Source organism: Abrus precatorius, unplaced genomic scaffold, assembly GCF_003935025.1.
Source record: "Abrus precatorius isolate BTA unplaced genomic scaffold, Abrus_2018 Scaffold10, whole genome shotgun sequence".
Taxonomy (NCBI): domain Eukaryota; kingdom Viridiplantae; phylum Streptophyta; class Magnoliopsida; order Fabales; family Fabaceae; genus Abrus; species Abrus precatorius.
The window spans coordinates 11792442-11813287 of NW_020874292.1; the positions used below are offsets into that span (position 1 = coordinate 11792442).

A 20846-nucleotide genomic window follows, 5' to 3' on the forward strand; every position below is an offset into this window, starting at 1 on the left:
TCTAATATTCTAACATAGGAGTTTTCATCCTAACTCTTACTTAGTAAAAACTTTCATTGAATTATTTTTACCGGAGGCCTTTGATGAAAATTCCTCATCAAGAGCTTTTTTTGAGCTTCATACTCAACTTTCTGATTCCTTTAAGCCCTTCTTCACTAGGTCTTAATCATTAAAAATTTGTAGTAAGACTTCATTCTTGAATTTATTCGTATAAATTTATTTATTTATGGTGAAATTTTTTCAGGAAACAAATAAACTCAAGAATAATTTGCAATTGAATTTTAGATTCTCTTTATAGGTTTTTATAGTGTGTATCAACAGTTGTCTGTTATTTTATTTTTTTTGCTAGCTATTTCATCAATTTTTTTAGGACTGTTTCTTTAATTTTTAATTACTCATTTGCAATTAATGTTAGTAGCTATAATTTAGGAAGTTCATTACTATTCTTTAAAACTTCTCTCTCTTACAAAATTTGTGTTTAAGCATAATATTATTTAATAAAAATACATGTCTTATGTTTTTAGTGAGTTACAATTACTAACAAATTGGTATGTATTAGAGGCACTTGTGAGTAAACTGAGTGAAACTCACCATAAAATCCTAAACACCTTACTTCAGTTCATCAAATAGATGGATTCTGAAACATCATACACAACATTAGTATCACTTGTGTTTAAGGGTGATAATTACTATATTTAGGCTGCAAGAATGGAGATACATCTGAAAGCAAATGATTTATAGGAAGCAGGTGAGGAGGATTAGAAAATTCTTCCTTTACCTATAGATCCAACAATGGCTCAGATTTAAAATCATAATAAAAGAAAAGTAAGAACATCAAAGGCAAGGGCTTCTTTGTTTGTTATTGTCTCACAAGACATTTTTATAAGGCTCATGACCATCAAATCAACTTATGAAATCTAAAATTTCCTCTAGAATGAGTATGAAGGAGTATGAAGGAGATGAGAGAATCAAGAGAATACAAGCCCTAAATTTGGTTAGAGAATTTGAGATGCAGAAATGGAGGAGTCTGAAACAATTAAATATGAAACAATTAAATAGTACACTAATAAGATTCTTACAATTACTAATAAAGTAAGGTTGCTTGGTTCTAAATTTTCAGATTCTAGAATTGTTGAGAGAATACTGATGATTTCCCCTGAGAGATTTGAGGCTACTATCACTTCCTTGAAAAATACCAAGGATCTGTCAAAACTCACCTTGGCAAAACTTTTGAATGCTTTGTAAGCTCAAGAGCAAAGAAGAAAAATGAGGCTTAAGGGTTATGTGGAAGAAGCTTTGCAAGCTAAATTGCAAATTAATCAAGGAGAAAAAAACAAGTTGAAGAAATACAAGAAGAATATTCATACTCACAAAGCAACTACTAACACAAGAAACACAAAAGAAAAAAAAAAGTAAAGGATTTCCTCCATGCAAGCATTGTGGCAGAATGGATTATCATCCTTTCAAATGATGTAGAAGAGCAGACATTAAGTGTGAAAAGTGCAACAAGTTAGGGCATCATGTGAGAATTTGAAAAAGTAACTTTCAACAAAAAAAAAAAGATTGAAGTTGTTGATCAACAAGAAGAAAGAGCAATGGTTTGTAGCAACATGTTTTATAAGCAGTAGCTCAAGTAAGTCTTGGGTAGTAGATACCAATTGTACCAATCATATAACCCAGGATCAAGTGCTTTGCAGAGAGTTGGATAGATCACAAGTATCAACAGTTTGAATAGGCAATGATGATCTTATATTATAGTTGAAGAAAAAGGAATTGTAGCCATTAAAAGTTGCACAAATACAAAATTAATTTCTAATATTTTATATGTACCTAAAATTGATCAAAATTGCTAAGTGTGTGGAAATTAGTTGAGAAAGGATTTAAATTCATCTTTGAAAATAAGTAGAGATGGAAACAGGCAAGACTAGGTCAGGTTAGGCTTTACTTTCAACAGGTCAGGCCTATAACATAATTATTAGGCTTGAGCCTAACCTGTTGTCTGTTAAAGGCTTTATTTTCAACTTGGCCTGACCTGTTTAGGTGGCCTGGTCTGATCTGAAGTCTATTAAATAATTTTTAAAATATTATTTGAGCACTAATTATAAATGTTTCATATTAAATAAATTTTTATTTTTATTTTTCTTAATTTTTTAAAAAATTATAAAAGTATTAAAGATTTTAGTTTTGTTTATGATCATATTTTATTTGTTTAAAGACATCTTATATTTAATAAATAAAGTTATAATAAACACATAAAATTGATTACAAAAAATAATATTCACACAGTTGAAAGAAAATTATTATATTTTAAAAATTAAATAAATTTAAATTTAATGTAATATATATAATAACAATAGTAATTATTATTAAATTAAAAAATAAAATAATTACAAAATATTTAATTTTATTTATTTTATTTATTTATTATTTTAAATTAATGAATACACGTAAAATTAACAATACTATAATATTAATGTAATATAAAAAAATTACTCATACAATAAATTAAAATATATACTTATATATAAAATATAAATTGATAAATTATCTAATAATTTAATTTTTTTTATTTATGTAAATATTTATAAATTATTAAATTTCAAATATATATTATAATTATAATTAAAGTATTAAAAATTTTAATTATTTTTTTATGATAATTATATTTTATTTATGTAAAGATATCTTATATTTAATAAATAAATTCACAGTAATCACATAAAATTGATAATATAAAATTAAAAAAATTATTATATTTAAAAAAATAGTCATTGTAAAAATTGCAGATAAAAAATATTAATATTATAAAATTCAAGAATACAGAAAAAATAACAGTAAAAATTAATAAAATTTATATTTAAATTAAAATAATTTATATTTTTAAACTTTTATCTTAATAAAAAATAAAACTTAATATATATATATATATATATAATGACAATAATAATAATTATTAAATTAAAAAATAATTACAAAATATTTAATTTTATTTATTTTTATTTTAAGTTAATAAATATACGTAACTATAACAAGTAATATAATATAAAAAAATCACTGATATAATATATTAATATATATATATATATATATTATAAATTGATAAATTAATTTTAATTTTTTATTTATACTTTTTTTAAAATATTTATTAATTATTAAATTTTGAATGTATATTAATAATTATATTTTTTTTAAATTTATTTACATTTATATCAAATTTATAAAAAATAATTATTTAAAATTTGATATATTTATATTTAGGTGTGTTGCTATGTAAAAAAATTTTATAGATACTTTACTCAAAAAATTTATACTAATAAAACTAAAATATATATTAAATTACAAAAAGTATATATTATTGTATATAATTTATTTAAAATTATGTTATTTATATTATTTATTATATGATCCTATTATATATATATATAATTTTTTATTTTATTTTTTTATCATTTTTTTATAAAATTTTAATTTTGAATAAAATATAATTCATATTTTTATTTATTATAAAGAAAAAAAAGAATTAAACATAATATATTAATATAATAATTAAATAATAATAATAATAAAATTAAGAATATAAAAAATATATTAATATAATATTATTATTTCAATTTTTAATTTTATTTCATTCAGTTTTATTTGCTTCTTATTTTTATTTAAAGATTTAACCACTCTTTAATTTATTTAAATGTAACAAATATGATAATTTATTATTAAATAAATTTATTATTTAAAAGTATAATCGTGTATAAATATTTTTAATTTTTAATAGAATATAATTTTTATTTATTATAATTATAAAAAAAATTATAACATAATATATTAATTTAATATAACAAAATTAAAAATATATTTAAACATATTTTGATAAATCCATTTTTAAATTATATATATATATATATATATATATATATAGGTCAGTCTGTCATGTTTAACAGACTTTGGAAATAGTTCAAATCTAACTTATTTACTTAAATATGCTTTAAAAAAAATCTAAACGTTATTTATTTATTAAAAAAGTCAGACCAGGCTGCAGACTCCTGTCCGGCAACCTAGCCTGTTTCCATCCCTAAAAACAAAAAAAATAAAAATTAGTATCAAAATAAAAGAAAAAAAAATTTCTTCAAAAACTAAATATAAATAAGAGTGTGTTCTCTTATCAAAATGAAAGGAAAAAAACTTCTCTAAAAATTAAATATTTCAAACTGCTCACTTTATTTAAAATAGAATACATAATAATACCTTCTCTATAAAGAGGAGTAAAATTAGTTTTATCTAGGAGAACTTATGAATAAAATCTGAATACATTAGGCTGCACAAAAAATTATTAAAAAGTCCGAGTCAAAAGATGTTTTGGGTCAACTGAATGAACATGGAACTGTTGGCATTATTAAAAAATAATTTGAGAAATTTGCCTTAAGAATTTCCTTGAAAATCAGGGGAAAAAATTAGGCACACTTTTCAGAGTTTTCCTTACTTTTTCGCTGAAAGCAATTTTGAATCCTCCCTCAAGTTGACAACGATTACCTATGCACAAGTTTTATGTGCACAACATTAGAGAATTTAATAGGATAACCTGAGTACTCAGAATGTTGGAATTCCATTTCATATTAAAACTTAGTGTTGCTTTAAGTAGCAACTGACTGCAAAATTTGAAACATGTTAATTTCGCAGAGTTCATTCATCTTAAATAAATCCACATTGGTGCTTTGAGTGAAATAGGTAGATAAATATCTTCAGGATGTAGAAACATGTTAGACATGGAAAATTTGAAACAGTACCAAGACTACTGCGAGCAGTAAACACAACAAAATAAAGATTTTCTCACACTGACTGCAAAAATTAATCACATTTACATTGTGTTGGAGAGGATAATCCACATATATCTACAGCAAATTGTAGTGTAACAAGAATCAAAGAGAGTAATTACATTCATGTACCCACACACGAAGTGAACGAAAGGCAGACATTATTACCTTTAAGTCACTGAACCCAAGAAATTCATTATTCCTTCACAGTATACTACAGCCTGATCTTTTTATTCCATCACCGAACATTTTGAATTCTTCTCCGTATAATCTGATCATAAAAGTTTTTTGTCCGCAAAAACAAACATAAAGCTGTCACAGAACCCAGAAAAGTGGCAGATGCCATTATGAGAAAAGAAAGCATAAAACAATGAGTTCCAATGCATGTATTTCCTTCTGATGCTTCTTTGTCATATATGTACCCAACTACTCTTACAGAGAATATATAAGATCCCACTGGATTTGCTATGGTAATGGTGTTGAATATGCTGCCCATATGTCCCACACCAAATATCTCAGAAGTGATTGTGGGCATTAGGGACCACTGAGAGCCATAACAAATGCCCACCAATATTGAACCACCATATAGAGCACCAGGAAGTCCAGAAGCAATCACCACATGACCAATGCTCATGATCATTAAAGTGTTAACCATAAACAATGGTCTTGCCCATCCTCTTGTGTGTAAAAAATAATCTGAAACATAACCAGCTCCAAAACGGCCAAGAAAATTCCAAATGCTCCACAAAGAAACCAAGGAACCTGTCTCATGGCTGGAATAACCAAGGGATTCCCCTATTTGGCCCAAATTATTAACTGTTGCAAGGCCTGATCCCATACCAAATGCCATAGAAATAAACAAAACCCAGAAGTTCACAGTTTGCACTGCTTGGATAAGGTTCAGGTTTTCTCCTTGTTGCAAACTAGTCCTTTGATTGTTAGAATCAGGAAAAGGGTAGTCGGAAGAATCTTCCCTTGCATCCACCTTCTCAGGGCCTGACTCCGCAATTAGTTGGGACTGCTCGTCGAGAAAATTTTCCGAAGTTCCACTGGAGTTTCTTTCTTGTGCTTTAAATGCCATGCCAAAAAGTGAGGCAAGCAACACCATGAGCACAGCAAATACAAAAATGCGGACAAATGATTGCAGACCAACAACGTTCTCTAGAATTATAACAACCATAAGATATGCAGCAATAACCAAAGCCATCAAAGAAAACACATTCAGGTACTTCCTTTCTTCTCCCCCACGAGTTTTATGGATTCTTACAAACCACATAAGCAGCAAAGTGTTTATTGGTGGTAAGAGTGCAAGCATCAGAAGATACAACGTAGGCTTGTTGTTGAATATTGTCCGATACACTAAAATTAATATTGCTCCACTGAGACCAAGAAATCCCTATCACAAAGAGGAAAACAATGATATTCATATATCTATGCAGTATCTTTCCCTCTCTTCTACCGTATTTTTTTCTCTATCACATCATATCGCCAGTCTTAATTTTTTCTTATCTCTCTTCTCCTTTTGTATCTTACTAGGTATATATACATTTAATGAGGGTAGAGAATGATAATTTTTCATATTAAAAATAGCGTGTAAACAATTTTCACAATACAATTAATCAATTTTTTAGCGCAAAGTTCATTTTTTGTTTACCAAGAAGAAAAGGAAAAGGAAACCTTCATAATGCCGACGATGGTTCCGCTGTAATTAGGGAAATTATGTACGCCGGTGACAACGTTGGAAGTGTTAAAGTAGCTCTGAGCATGAGCCGCCACGAACATGAAGAGGCACATGAGAGGCACGGGCAGCGGCGGAAAGAGCCCGGCGACGGCGGCCCACATGAGGAAATAGCCCAAGAAGCATTGGACCAAGCCCAAGAAATGGACGAGCCAAGGCCCAGCAGTGGTTCTTCGGGCGAAGAAATCGTATATAAGGCCAGAGAGGACCCCAACGTTAGCTCCGATGTCTTTGGAAACAGAAACGACGTCGAGCGTTGATTGATCGTAGTGCTGCGTTGACTTGAGAGTTTGAGAGTAGATGGAGAAAGTATAGAGTGATCCGCTGGTGCACTGAATCCATATGCTCGCCACTACCGATAACCACTTTGAGTTCAGATACAAATTCAAGTTTGCAAACTCCATTTGATGTCGGGTACCTCAATTTCTAGGATGGGGTTTCTTCTTGGGGTTCCTTCTTCATCAGTTGAACTGAGCTTTGCCTTCCGGTGTATTTCTTTTGTTTTAAGTTCTACCCAGTGATGACACCTGGGCGTGCACACTGTTCTTTTGCCACCTAGTTGGAAGGCACTAGTACAAAGATATTTACAAAAAATATTAAATTCACAGGAAAAATCTTGAAGTTTTAAAAATGTTGTAATTAATAAAAATTCATTTTTATAATAAGTTACAAATCTTCTATTGGTTGTAGAAATTAAAATAATAACTATTGAAATTATAAAAATAAACTTTGTATTTAAATAAATAATTAAGAAATAAACCAATGATAAATTTATTTGGTTTAATGTAAGCACTCAAGCCATATATAAGAAAATATATGATATAACTTTGTAAAATAAAAAATAAGGTATTAAATTTAATATATAGATGTAAATAATTATTTATTTGTCTTTAATTAAATTATTTTATTTTTACTAAATAGAGGTGTAAAGAAGCTTGATTTGTGGGGGGGAAAAAAAAAAGGAAACTTCTTTACGGGAATCATTTGAGGTCGACCGATCTCCCTTCAATGGATTTGGAAATTGCATCTTCCAGAAAATATAAAATACTTTCTCTGGCATATAATGGTGAGAAATGCTATGAGGGTGTCTCGCCATGTCTCATCTGATCAAGCTTGCTATGGTGTGGTGCGCATGCTGAATCCATCCACATTACATTGCCTCCGTGATTGTGTTAAAACCAAACATATTTAGACATTCACCAGGTTCTCCAACCACCCTTTCTGTGTTCATTAAGACTCAAAGCAGTCGATCAAGCATTTCGTGCAGGGGTGCCATGCAACTAATTTTATAGTGATAGCTTGGTGCATTTGGAAAGCTAGAAACACAAGTCTTCTCTGATGAGGGGTGGACTAGAGAAAAGTTCATTGTGAATCGGATTCCTCTCTGCCATCGTGATGATCTCAGAAGGTGTGAATCAGTTTCATCACTTGGCCCCTCTAATTTTCATGCTATAAAGATTTATCAGCCAGAGATTGGGTCCTGTCCTTCTCCCATATTCTACGCAGAAGCTAACAATTGTGTTGATTGGTTGCCAAAGCAAGGGTTTGCTGCACCTTGCAGCTTTCAGCATTGGGTCACTTCTACTCCCCAACTTAGTTCCTTCCACCTGGTTGATGCCATTTGAGATTGTAGTTTCGCCTTTTGCTTTTCAGACTGACCGAAAAAAAAAAAAAAAAGAACTAACTAATAAACCAAGACACTATAGCATCTTACCTAACGGTAATTTGTGAATCCATCCAATAAAAGCTGAATTTAACTTGTGATTTGAATCTTGGAATACATTCCAACCCATATGACTCTCATTTAATAAAATCAATATCAGAAACCAGTAGTACAGAGCAGAAGCAATACTAAACTAACCCAAACGCATACCAAAAAGGAAAAAACCAATGTTGCTGAAATCTCACTCAGAGCAAAAATCTTTGCTATAGCCTTAAAAACTCAAATTGTAGAAAGTGCATTATGTACCAACACATGCATAACTAATATATATTAAATGGAACACTACTATTCACCAAAATACAGTCTCAAACACATTACATTACCAATATGTAATACATGAGAATTTTTAATAATATAATCTTTGACAATTGTTTGGAAAAAAGTATAAGCATTATAAGACTAGGGTCCAAAACATATGTCATCAGTAGTACATATTAGGAACTTGAAAGTGTGCACAGACCTTCCCGCAAACAAAAAGGAAACAGAGGGACGTGGAGTCAGGCTGATTAAAGAAGGTATCAAGTGCAAAACACCTGTAGCAAATCACATATTCTCAAGGAAGCAAGATAGCATTGGGATCATTCATTGTATAAAGTAAAACTTTTAGGATGAACAATAAAGCAACGGCGCCTAGCTTTCTCCATGCCCAGCACTTTAATCTGAGCTAATTATACTGAAATAGAAAACTTGTGATTTGAAATATATCTATATCTATCTATCTAATAGACTGTATTACAAACAAATTTTGTGCACGATCTAACATAAGAAAATGTAGAATCAAGGGAAAGAAAGAAAGAATCGTACACAACAGGGAGTGCTAATCCGTCAGGCAAGTTATTTGAGAAAGTTTTATGTGCAGGCAATACTAATCATGCATCAAATTAATACATTGATAATGATAGTATGGAAAAAATAATAATTGACAAAACAATACTGTGATCAAATCAAAATCTCATTAAAAATAGAAGCATGCTTGATTTAGTCTGTGGCGCTCAACTAAGTAAAATCATTTTAAAACCCAACAGCAGGTTTAAAAGGGTTAACAGGAGTTGATACTATTAAGGGGGTGTTAGAGAGGAAGTTTTTGGAAAGGATGGGAGGAAATTTTTTTATTTTTAAATTAAAAAATAAAATTATGATTAAATTTATAAATAATTTTCATAACTAGAGTTATTTTTAAATCTATGATAATAAATAAATGATTAATATATTATATTTATGCTAATTTATCACTTGAAATCTTTAATTTTAAAAAATTCTCAAATTAAAATATATTTATTAAAATAAAAATTTTGCTCTCTCCCTTTCCAAACAATTCCCAAGGTAATATCATCCAAATGGGGAGGTAGGGTAGACCTCAATAAAGGTACCTCGTTATTTTGCCAACTACTGTCACAATTTGCATATTTCTCGAGGTTGCAGCAAAGGTATATATGAAATACAAAGCAAATTAATCATCATAATGCATGACTTATAAAAAGTAAAAAATTAACAACCTCTTCCAAACTAGTTTACCTAGTATACAAACAAAAACCTGAAACAAATCAATACCTCCCCCAATATGTAAAGCTTGCAGTTTGAGATTTCCTGTTCTGTCCGACAACCGTCCAAAGTTTACCAACCATAAATTGTGAGGAATACTTATCATGGTATTGTGCTTCCTCCTTACACTCCACTGCTCAAAAACTTCATCACATACAGATAGTAGCATGCTACAACAACATGAAAAAACCTCTTCATGTGATTTAATTGTACAAGTTCTTAACTTTCAGAGTGATTTTGGCGTAATTCTTTAACAAAATAGAATGGAAGTATTTCTCCTATCTTTAATCAAGAAAGTAGAGAATACTAATACTAACAAGCAAATAACATGTCCAGAAATGAACGATAACAAATAATAATGATAAAAAGAAGGTAAGACCAGAATCTCATTTCAAATGATCTACAAAACACAACTGCAGGTTCACCTCCTCTATCTGCCTTCAAGATCCAAGAAGCATCCCAATTGACACATCCATCTTCTCCCTCTGGGAAATGCACATCTGGGTGAAAGTGTGAAACCATTTGCTTCCCCACAACTTATGCAGCTGCTTCACTTTTCTGCTTTGTGCTTTCAAGGCTGAAGATGTGAACGTTCAACACCCATCACAACTTTGACCACCTCTCCCACAACACACGTCCACCGCTTCCTAAGCCATTGGCCTTCTGGACACTAAGCCCCACACCTTTGCAGTGTCCATTGATCCCTCTGCTGCCACCTGTTTCTGGCGACTCATTCTTACCAACATCCTTGCTTCTCATGTTTGTTGGCCTAACTAAGCAAGTGACCAGAACTCAATACTTCTATCAACCCAGAACTGGACAACTCGCACATCTTCACCCATACAGACATGCTGCATCATGGGACAGAGACCATCTCCAACTTAGATCCATGATCTGTTCTCTGGGTGTTCTGATCTGCCCCATACAGATCCTCACCTCCACCACTACTTTCATCTCCCTTCTCAATCTTCTTCATAACCACCAACAACATAATAGCAGAAATTTCTTCCTCCTTTTCAACAGGCCTGTTATTTGTTGACCCATGTTAAATACCAAAGTAATCGACCAAGCATCCAATTTCAATCCTGATCAGCATAACACAACTTAGCTGAAAGGAGTTCAAATTGCTTATGTCTTGTGATACTCCATGATTGACCTACTGTATCACAATTCCATTAACATCGCATATGCTGTCTGACAAATCAAACTGAAACCTCCCCTTCATGGTGGAACCCCAGCTTCATCATGACGCATTTGCAGTTCTCACACCTGGAGGGGAACCAATTCAATAACCTTCTTTCCAAACAAACCACCGTCTTCGCCACATGCTTCACCTATATATCTGATTGATTGAGTACTATTTAAAATGTTACACCCTTTCCTCACTTTGCACCTCGACAGGTCAGGAATTCAGTCCATCCTCCACTCAATAGTTTCCAAGCTTCCCTCCAAGTGTGCCAATACCATCTAGAGGCTCCCCAGGATTGAAATCTTTGATACTAACTTGATAGGTGCAAGTATTAATATTGATAATATAATAGAAATCAAGGAGGAAATCTCCTTTGCAAGGTAAAAGGTAATTCTCAACAAAAGGAAACACAAACTAAAATAGAAGAAATATAAAAAATGCAGAAATAAGGGATAACAATCAAAATTGATATAAAGAGCCTGCTTTCCCAGTTCTAGGCCACCATCTAGAATGAAGATTCTACATTCATGTTATGCCCTTTCGCTATTTCCCACTGCTTCTACATTCAATGTTTCCTTTACTCACCCATCATTGCACAGTTCTCCTCTCCAATACCTTGCTGCCAAGGGTAAATTCTTTTACACACTCACACTGTTGTTTCCTCTTTACCCCGAGCACCATTCTTATTGCTCCCTTGTAAATACATTATTTACCTTGGCCCAACATTTTCCAACCCACTCTCTTTTTCTATCACCAACCAATTGGGAAGGAAATGAATAAATAACTGTAGAAAAGAAATGGCTTCTGAAAAGTGGGAAGCTATGCTCACAATCTAAGACAACGGTGATGACAATTGAATGAACAGTAGATTACATTTATTTGATTATTCTGTATATACACAGCAAGTAAAATGCATAATTCAAATTAGCTGCATAGATAAACTCTAGAATATTGCATTAATTATATTTATGCCAAACAAAACAGAGAAAACAACACTGGTTTCCTCAGCCTTTACCTTGTGTTGAAATGCTCGTAAATATAATCTTCATCTTCTTGCATAATGTTTTAATCTTCTAAGCACAACTATCTTATAGAACCTTCGGGTCCGGAAGTATAATGCCAGACCAACCAAAAATGCAAGAAAAGCCACACCTGCTAGGATAAAAAACGAAGACATGAAACAGTGGATTCCAAAGCATGTGTTATCATCTTCATCGGCTTGCATGTCATATATATATCCCACAACTCTCACAGAAAGTATATAAGATCCAAATGGACTCGCAGCTGCAATAGTGTTGAAAATGGTACCCATATGCTTTACACCAAATATCTCAGAAGTGATTGTAGGCATCAAGGACCAATGTGCACCATAGCAGATGCCCACTAGGACAGGACCAAGATACAAATTTCCATGAAAACCAGAAGCTATAATTAAATGCCCAATAATCATTGTCCCCAGAGTTGCAGTCATCAACAGGGGCCTCGGCCAACCTTTTCTGTGCATAATATAATCCGATACATGACCACCTCCAAAGCGGCCAAGAAAATTCCACATACTCCACAGTGACACCATATTATTAATCTCAATAGTACTATAGCCAAGAGATTGCCCTATTTGGCTCATATTATTTATTGTTGCCAGCCCAGAGCCCAACCCTGATATCATGGTCACAAACAACATCCAAAATTCAACTGTACACATAGCTAGCAAGAGGTTCTTTTCTTCTTCATGGGGCAATGTGTCATCTGAAGTCACCTGTATCTGCCCCTCTTCACTAGGTAGCTCTTGGTATTCCACTTCATCCCCTGATGGAGAATATTTGGAGGAAGTGGCCTTGTTTGCTGAAGGAGCCCTCTCAATGGTATCCGATTGTGCAAATTTCCGCGACTCCTCCCAATGAGCTTTGGTAGCAATACCAAAAGGTGACGCTAGCAGAAAGATAAGGATTACAAATATGAACATCCGTGCCCAATATGACAAACTAATGAAGTTCTGTAAAATTATTATGAACATGAGATAAGCAACAATAATCACAGTGACCACAGAGAACCCATCTAGATGCTTCTTGTAATCACCACCGTGCACTTCATAAATTCTCAGTAAAAACATAAGCAATAAACATATGAATGCAGGCAAGCAAGCAAGCATAAGAAGGTAGGTTGTTGGGTCCCCATCACAAAAGGTATGGTAGATTTGGATCAGGATAGCTCCACTGAGTCCAAGAAAGCCCTGAACAGGAAAATTCCAATGGAATAAAACAGTGTCACGAACAAGTTGAGAGTTAAGAAATTTATTATTTTTGGTTAAATTAATAATTTAATATCTACAGTTAGATTATTCTAACAATTTATTAAATGGGCATGTAACTTATTGCTTGACTCAAAATATAAAATTAATTTAATGGTTATTAATATAAAAGATAAAATCAGTAAAGATATAATTATAAATTCAAATAAAAGAAAAAACCCTCCCCTCTTCCTTTCAGAATATAAAATTGCTAATATAAAAATTAGAGATAACTAGAAAAGAACATACTCTTATTAACTTTTCTCTATCATTAGAGAAAGACTAAAGAAAGAAGAAACAGTTATGGAAAATCTTAAGAGATAAGGCTATCAAAAGAACACACTAAGACTATAAATCCGAGTAAGTTTTCTCAACATCTTAATTGTGTGAGATTCATGAAATTCAAGATCATTGAAAAAGGTGATAATTTTTAAATAAAAAACATAAAAGAGAAAATTACAACTAACACCTACACCTACATAAAGATCAGCATGCCTGTGCTTTGTAGCGAGTCATAATATCCAGTGTAGTTTGTAGTGATTTTATCAATTGATTTGGAATTATATTAGAAAAGATTTTAATCGCCAAAGTTATTAAATCTATGAGTTTGAAGTCTGAATTGTATGATTATATTGAATAGTTCACAATTTAATGTTTATGTAAGGCAGTTTGTTAGTCCCTAAAGTGACCTAACTTTTAAGGTTATTAAGCATCTAATTGTATATTTTAAATTGTTCAAATTTTATATAATGCTATTAAATGATATAAAAATTTAGGATAAACAATTAAGATCATTAGTTATAACACTAGGAGTATCACCCAAAAATGAATCATTGCTTATAATTAATAACATTAAAGAGATATATTGACTCTTGATAATATGTTTGTATATTCAAAGATAACATGCATGTTGACTTAAGTGTGATTGATTGTCTATTAAGGCATGTTTGTTTTAGTATCATTATACATTATATTACGAATTTAGGTATTTTTCAAAAGTGAACTTAAATGCATAATTAAAATTAGTAATTGTTTGAATATATTAAATATATTCAAAGCATTAATGTTTATGTATGTATAACATTTTGCATTTTCTATGAACATGTTTGGTTTAGGCAATGACATTGTCAAATTCAATGGACTGAGTTATGTGGATTGGTTCAAGTAAGTTCAATTCCAAGTAAGTGTTATAGATTTAGTCTTAGTAATCATAATGGATGAAAAACCTACAGTTATTACTGAGACCAGTACGGAGAAAGAAAAGTCTCTATATAAGACTTGGGAAAAGTCTAATAGGCTTAGCTTGAGTTTGTTGAAAATGACTATAGCTGAAAATGTAAAGTGATTAATGCCAAAGACTGGCAATGTAAGGAAATTTATGACAAAGATAAAAGAATTTTCACAGTCGAATATTACTAACAAGTCTGTCTCAAGCACCATCTTAAGTGAGTTAGCTACTAAAAAGTTTACTTGGTTACAGTTTATTTATGATCATGTGACTGGAATGGTTAATCAAGCAACAAGTAGTAATCAATGGATATGGAAGTTAGTGAATTCTTTCTGGCATAGTTTATTATGAACTCATTTTCTCGAGTTTGGTCAATTTTAAGTGAATTATAACATTCATAAAGAGAAATGGAACTTGTAGGAAATCAAGGACATATTGGTTCAAGAGAAAGAGAGGCTGAAGAAAATAAAAAATTACTTTGTCTATCTCACATTTCATAAAAGGGCTAGTAATAGTAAGACTAAAGTAAGTAAAAAGGATGAGAAGAATAAAATCTTACTGAAGGTTCGTAAAGGCTAAATCCAAGACCAGAAATGCTTTTTCTGCAAAAAAGCTGGTCACTTCATAAAGGATTGTCCGAAAAGAAAAAGAGTTGGTTTGAAAAGAAAGGTAAATACTATATTTTAATATATTTTGAATCAAATCTCATTGAAGTATCCAATCATATCAGTGGTTAGATTTTGGTGTAACTACTCATGTGTCATATACAATGCATGGATTTTTTTCGATCCAACCCATAAACAGATCTAAAAAGTTCTTAATACATAGAAAACAGAATGAAGACACGCATAGAAAGAATTGAAACTTATAGATTGATCTTAGACACACTAGTTATTATATAGATCCAGCTAAGTATCTTTATGTTCCTATATGTGTTAGGAATTTAGTTTTTGTTACAAAATTGGATGATGTTGGATTTAACTTTAAGATTGGTAATAGTGTATTTTCTTTATATAAACACATGTATTATTTTGGTTCTGATACTTTAATTGATGTTTTATATCATTCCAATCATAATGTTGAATTTGTTGAATCTTTATTTCATGTTGATCATGGTGTAAATAGTAAGATAAATGTACTTAATGAATATCGTGCTTTCTTGTGACATCAAAAGCTAGTTTATATATCTAAAGAAAAGATGTTGAGGTTAACAAAAAATGAAATTTCATCTCAATTGGATTTACTGACTAAGATGTTTATGTGAATTGTATTAAAAGAAAACAAACTAACCATATGTCAAGGAATTCAACCATAAGAAGCGATCAACTCGTTGAGTTAAGTTAATACACACTGAAATTTGTGGTTCTTTTAACAAATTATTAAATAGCCTATGTAACTTATGGTCTAATTATAGTTATAGAATTTAATGTGATAGTTGTTAATTTTAAAAGATAGAATCAATGAGAATATAATTATGAATTCAAATAAAAGAAAAGATTCTCACCTCTTCTATTAGAAATATAAAAGAGGGATTACCAATATAAGAATAATTAGAAAAAAACACACACTCGTTAGCAGAGAGAGACTAAAGTAAGAAAGAAAGAAGAATTAAAAAAAATCCTAAAAGATCAAAACTATCAAAGAAACACACCAAGACTTTGGATCAAGTAAATCATCTTTAACATCCTAATTATATGAGATTCTTGAAATTCAAGATCATAGGAAGGTGGTAATTTTGAAATAAAAAATATGAGAAAGAATTACAACTAACACCTACATCTAACAGTATAACTAACACCTATATCTAACATCATTTTCTTGTTTAGTCCTTAAATAAAAAACACAGAAAAACACACATAAAATAGTATTTAAAAATTGATATCTACCATTTTTCAAAGCTACAACAGTTTAAGATTTTACTGAATTTGTTAGATTAAATGAAAATTTCAGTACATATCCTTACATTATTTTTCGTTTCAGTTTTTAAAAAATTTACACTAAAAATTACACATTTTAATCTCTCAAAGACAATTCAGCAAAATTTAAGGTCATATATACTTATAGCTTGTTTATAATAAGTTGAATGATAATTGGAGTAGTTTTAATAAGCAAGTTTTTAAAAGTTAATACATTTTTTTTTCTACCAAACAATTCTACTAACTTACTAATAAAAATAAATAAACTATAAATTTGTGTTATTAAATACACTGTACATGTTTTAGTTTTTTTTTTTTTAATTACACATTTTAATCCCTATAGCTCCGCTAAATTAAGGTAATTTTAACTCCAACAAACAATAAGCTTGCAAATGTTTTTTACTCTAGTAGGAATTAAAATGTAGGAATCTTTTTACCTTAAAAAATATGTAACCTTTTTTTGGCATTAGACGAAAATGAAAAATAATGGCTAGGAACAAAATTATCAATCTAACATTCTAACCCTTTTATACAGACCTTCATGATGCCAATGATGGTACCGCTATACTGGGGAAAATTGCGCAAACCGGTAACGACATTCGTGGTGTTCAAGAAGGTCTGACCGTTAGAGGCGAGCCACGCGAAAAAGCACATAACGGGCACAGGCGGCGGGCTAATCAGGCCCACGACGGAGGCCCATATGAAGATGAAGCCCACAAAGCACTGGACGGCCCCAACGGCGACGACCACCCAGGGCCCACCAAGAGAGGCCCATTTAGACTTAGACGGCGAGCCGGGGACGCCGGCAGGGGGGTTGTAAGGGGTAACGGCGGAGTAAAGGAGCCCCGAGAGGACGCCGAAGTTGGCACCAATGTCTTTGAAGACAGAGACGGTGTCGAGAGTGGATTGATCGTAGCCTTGCGTGGACTTGAGCACAGGGGAGTAGATGCTGAAGGTGTACGATGCACCGCAGCTCCACTGGATCCATATCGCTGCGGCCACCCCCGTCCACCGATTCGCCACCCACTCCATCACCCCCTTCCGCTTCTAAATCATGCAATGCCTTCGCCCAATTAAGAGGAGACGTGTTGTGTTGTTTATGCTCCGTTTCCAATTATTTTGTTGATTCAGTTTATATTGTTGCCAAACATGCCGTAAGGAGATAACCGGAAAGGGAAAGTGGGACCTACGTTGGACCGCTATAAATGTGGCAGACGACGCATTTTAACAGGAAGAAGAACCACGTCATCCTCACATCCTCTCACACACTAACATTTTATTGTTGTCAATTTTTTACAGAGTAATTATAAATTTAGATCACATTATATATCTATTATTATCAGTAATTTTATATCAAATATATTAATATATTATAAAATTAATATTTATTTTAAATAATATAACCATTAATTTAAAAAATATAAAATATTCTCTCAAATATACAGTAAAATATATTATTCTTTTTAAGAATTACAAATTTCTGACTTTTTTTAATTTACCAGATATAAATAATGCATATATGTAATTTTTAAATACTCAATTAACAATCCTCCATCATTAAAATTGATTTTAAATGATTTTTGAGTTTCTGTCTTTTTTACTTTACTTTTTTTATATAATCTCTTTTCTTATGAAATAAAAGGACAAAGGTCCAATGTTTTTTGCTCATATTCTCTCTATTATTTTTAGTCTTATATTTTGTTTTCAGTTTTTATCCTTTTTTTAATCTCTTATTATTTTACAGTATATAATAATAGATAGAAAATAAAAATGAAAATAATTAAAATAATAAATTAATAGACAAAATAAACAATTATTCAAACCTTAAAATCGATGTATTTACAATCAAATAATTTAATTCAGTTTTTTATTATTGGTATTTCGGCTGCCAAAAAGTAGTTGTTCTTAAATGATTGATTAGGATAAAATTTTATCTCTTAAGAGTTAGACAACACATGCTGACGTGTACAATTGGTGAACTCCCTTTCCTTTTTCAACAACGGATTTTTACTAAGAAATCTAACAACAATAAAAGGTCGCTTTTCTCGGAATGAACAATTTTCGACCTCGCTATATATATTGGTCTGTGTTCCATCATAATAGAATTTATAAGAAAGAATTAATGTACTAAACTTACTAGAGTAACATCCCAACCTTTTTTATTTAAATATTATAAATTTAAAAATAAATTCTTGATTTATTATTTTTTTTTAAATATGAATTTAGTTATTGTTAATTTATTTTCAATTAAATTAATTAATTAATTAATTAATGATTTTTTTTCTAAATTTTATTTTAGAAAAAATTAAATATTAAATAATTTTTATTTGTAAAAATGCAAGATGAGTGAAATTGTTATTATTATAAATTGAAATGGTAGAATCTATGAAAACAATGAAGGAGTGAATTTTGAAAGAAGCAAGAAAACTATTCAATAAAGCGAGGAATAAGTTTTAAAGCCTTTAAAAGAAAAATTCATTTAAAACTTAATCTTGATCATAATCAAGTTGTTTCTAGATTAATTTTATATTTTTTAAATTGATGAAAATATTAGACAGTATATAGTTTTAGATATATGTGATAATGAAGGTATTGATTGCATGATAAGTGCATTTCAACTAGCTAGTAAAAATGTTATTAAGTTGTATGTGGATATTGTTGTTGGTGGAAGTTCATCAGTGCTATCGTAGATTATAAATTTAAATTTATCACTTTTATATCAAAATGATGACAATTTTATGAGTCATGATTACTATCAAAGTAATATTAAATACTTTAGAAATTAAATTATTTTATTAATATATATATTTGTTATAATTAAAAGTTATAAATTTATTGCAATAAAGAAATTAAGAATGATGTTGATCAAGATAATCAAGACTCAGATTATGATAGTTATAGTGATGGAGATGATGAAGGAAAAATTTCATTAGATAGTTCTTCTTCTCCTGATGTTATAGGCAAGTTTGATTCCAACTTAAATATAAAAGAAGAAGAAATAATAGGAGGTAATATGAAATAATGTTTAAATTTTTTGTTTTAATTAATTATGTTAATATTAATGTTAAATATGTTTGCAAAATACAATGCAAGAGAGACTGTATTTCTTTTTTGGAATGTAACTCCACAATATAAGTATATTAATTGGGAATATCTTGATCAAGAGATGAATGAAGAACATTTTCAAGAATTAATTAAATCATGCATTAAAATATTACACAATGAATATTCATCAAAGTTATTTTGTGGCTGAGTCTAAACCAATATGTTTATATGTGAAATTCTTGAATCATATCTCTAGTTGTCTATAGAGAGTGAGGGCTGCATTGTTGAAGAATTCAAACAAGTGAAAAATTACTAGGTAAAGTGATTTCATACATGTGTCAATCTTAGAATTTTTCAAAATCATCAAAAGTTAAATTCAAATTTAATTTGTTCATGCATTTTTGATAAGACAAATGTTTTACATATGTTAATAATTTTATATTTTATTATGTATATGATTATATTGTTTGTAACTAAATCAATTTAATTTTATGTAGGCATGGTAAACAAATAAATATCGGTAAATATTTCATTGATACAAGAGCAAATAAGTTCTCAGTTTGGAAACAAAATTATATATAAAAAAGCTTGGAAGGTGAAGCAAAAAGCAATTGTTAAAGTTTTTGGTGAGTGGGATGAATCATGCGTTACCTTGAAACGTTAATTAGAATACATGCAATTACATGCTCCTAGATCTATTTATAAAATTGAAATGAAAGAGTATGTAGTTAGTCATCAAGTGGATAACAGGTTTAGAGTATTTTAACGATTGTTTTGATCATTAAACAATGTCACGAAGCTTTTAAATTCTATAAACCTATATTGCAAGTAGATGGGACATTCTTATATGATAACTATCGTCACACATTGCTCATTGTAACAACTTAAGATGGAAACAATTGTAACCTTCCAATAGCTTTGCAATTATTGAAGGAGAAACTTTGTCAACCTAGGAATGGTTTTTGGCAATGATTTGTTTGCATGTTACCGATAAATCAGGAATTTGTTTGAAATCAAATCGCCATCAAAATATAAAAGGGCAGTGTCAAATCCACACATTGGGTAGTAACCTATAAATGCGTATCATGTATATTACATTTGTCATATTGCTAGCAACTTCAATCACTGATTTAAAAATACATCGTTGAAAAAGACCTCATCAGATTAGGTATGTATTGTTATTTTACGTAGCATTTATATTATTAGGCATAATTGAATGTTAAGGCACATAGTAGTAATGTTTTTAATTTTGTAATTCTAGGTTATACACCATCGAAAGTAATTTTTTAGCAAAAGTTAATTTGATTTCGTAATGAATCTAAAGATATACAAAAGTGGATTAATTGCATATCAAAGGAGAAATGGGCATT

At 30.4% G+C, this 20846-nt stretch overlaps 2 protein-coding genes across 11 annotated transcripts; both read right to left on the reverse strand.

Annotated features, from left to right (window-relative positions):
* Positions 1-4726: 4726 nt before the first annotated feature.
* On the reverse strand, positions 4727-7133 carry LOC113849279 (protein NUCLEAR FUSION DEFECTIVE 4-like). Its single transcript, XM_027479067.1, has 2 exons — positions 6486-7133; positions 4727-6204 (listed from the first exon to the last, which is right to left on the reverse strand). Exons 1-2 carry the CDS (start codon positions 6948-6950, stop codon positions 5047-5049), a joined length of 1623 nt encoding a protein of 540 aa, XP_027334868.1. The 5' UTR covers positions 6951-7133; the 3' UTR covers positions 4727-5046.
* Positions 7134-8448: 1315 nt separating this feature from the next.
* On the reverse strand, positions 8449-17588 carry LOC113866393 (protein NUCLEAR FUSION DEFECTIVE 4-like). Of its 10 annotated transcripts, XR_003505066.1 has the most exons (4): positions 16969-17588; positions 12016-13230; positions 9821-9981; positions 8646-8942 (listed from the first exon to the last, which is right to left on the reverse strand). XR_003505066.1 is itself a non-coding variant. In XM_027501324.1 (3 exons), exons 1-2 carry the CDS (start codon positions 17461-17463, stop codon positions 12046-12048), a joined length of 1680 nt encoding a protein of 559 aa, XP_027357125.1. In that variant the 5' UTR covers positions 17464-17588; the 3' UTR covers positions 8449-11302; positions 12016-12045. The 10 variants fall into 10 exon arrangements, 9 of the variants coding, with proteins under 9 accessions (XP_027357125.1, XP_027357124.1, XP_027357123.1 ...); XM_027501324.1 differs by having other exon boundaries at positions 8449-11302; XM_027501323.1 differs by having other exon boundaries at positions 8449-11310.
* Between the last annotated feature and the right edge of the window lie 3258 nt (positions 17589-20846).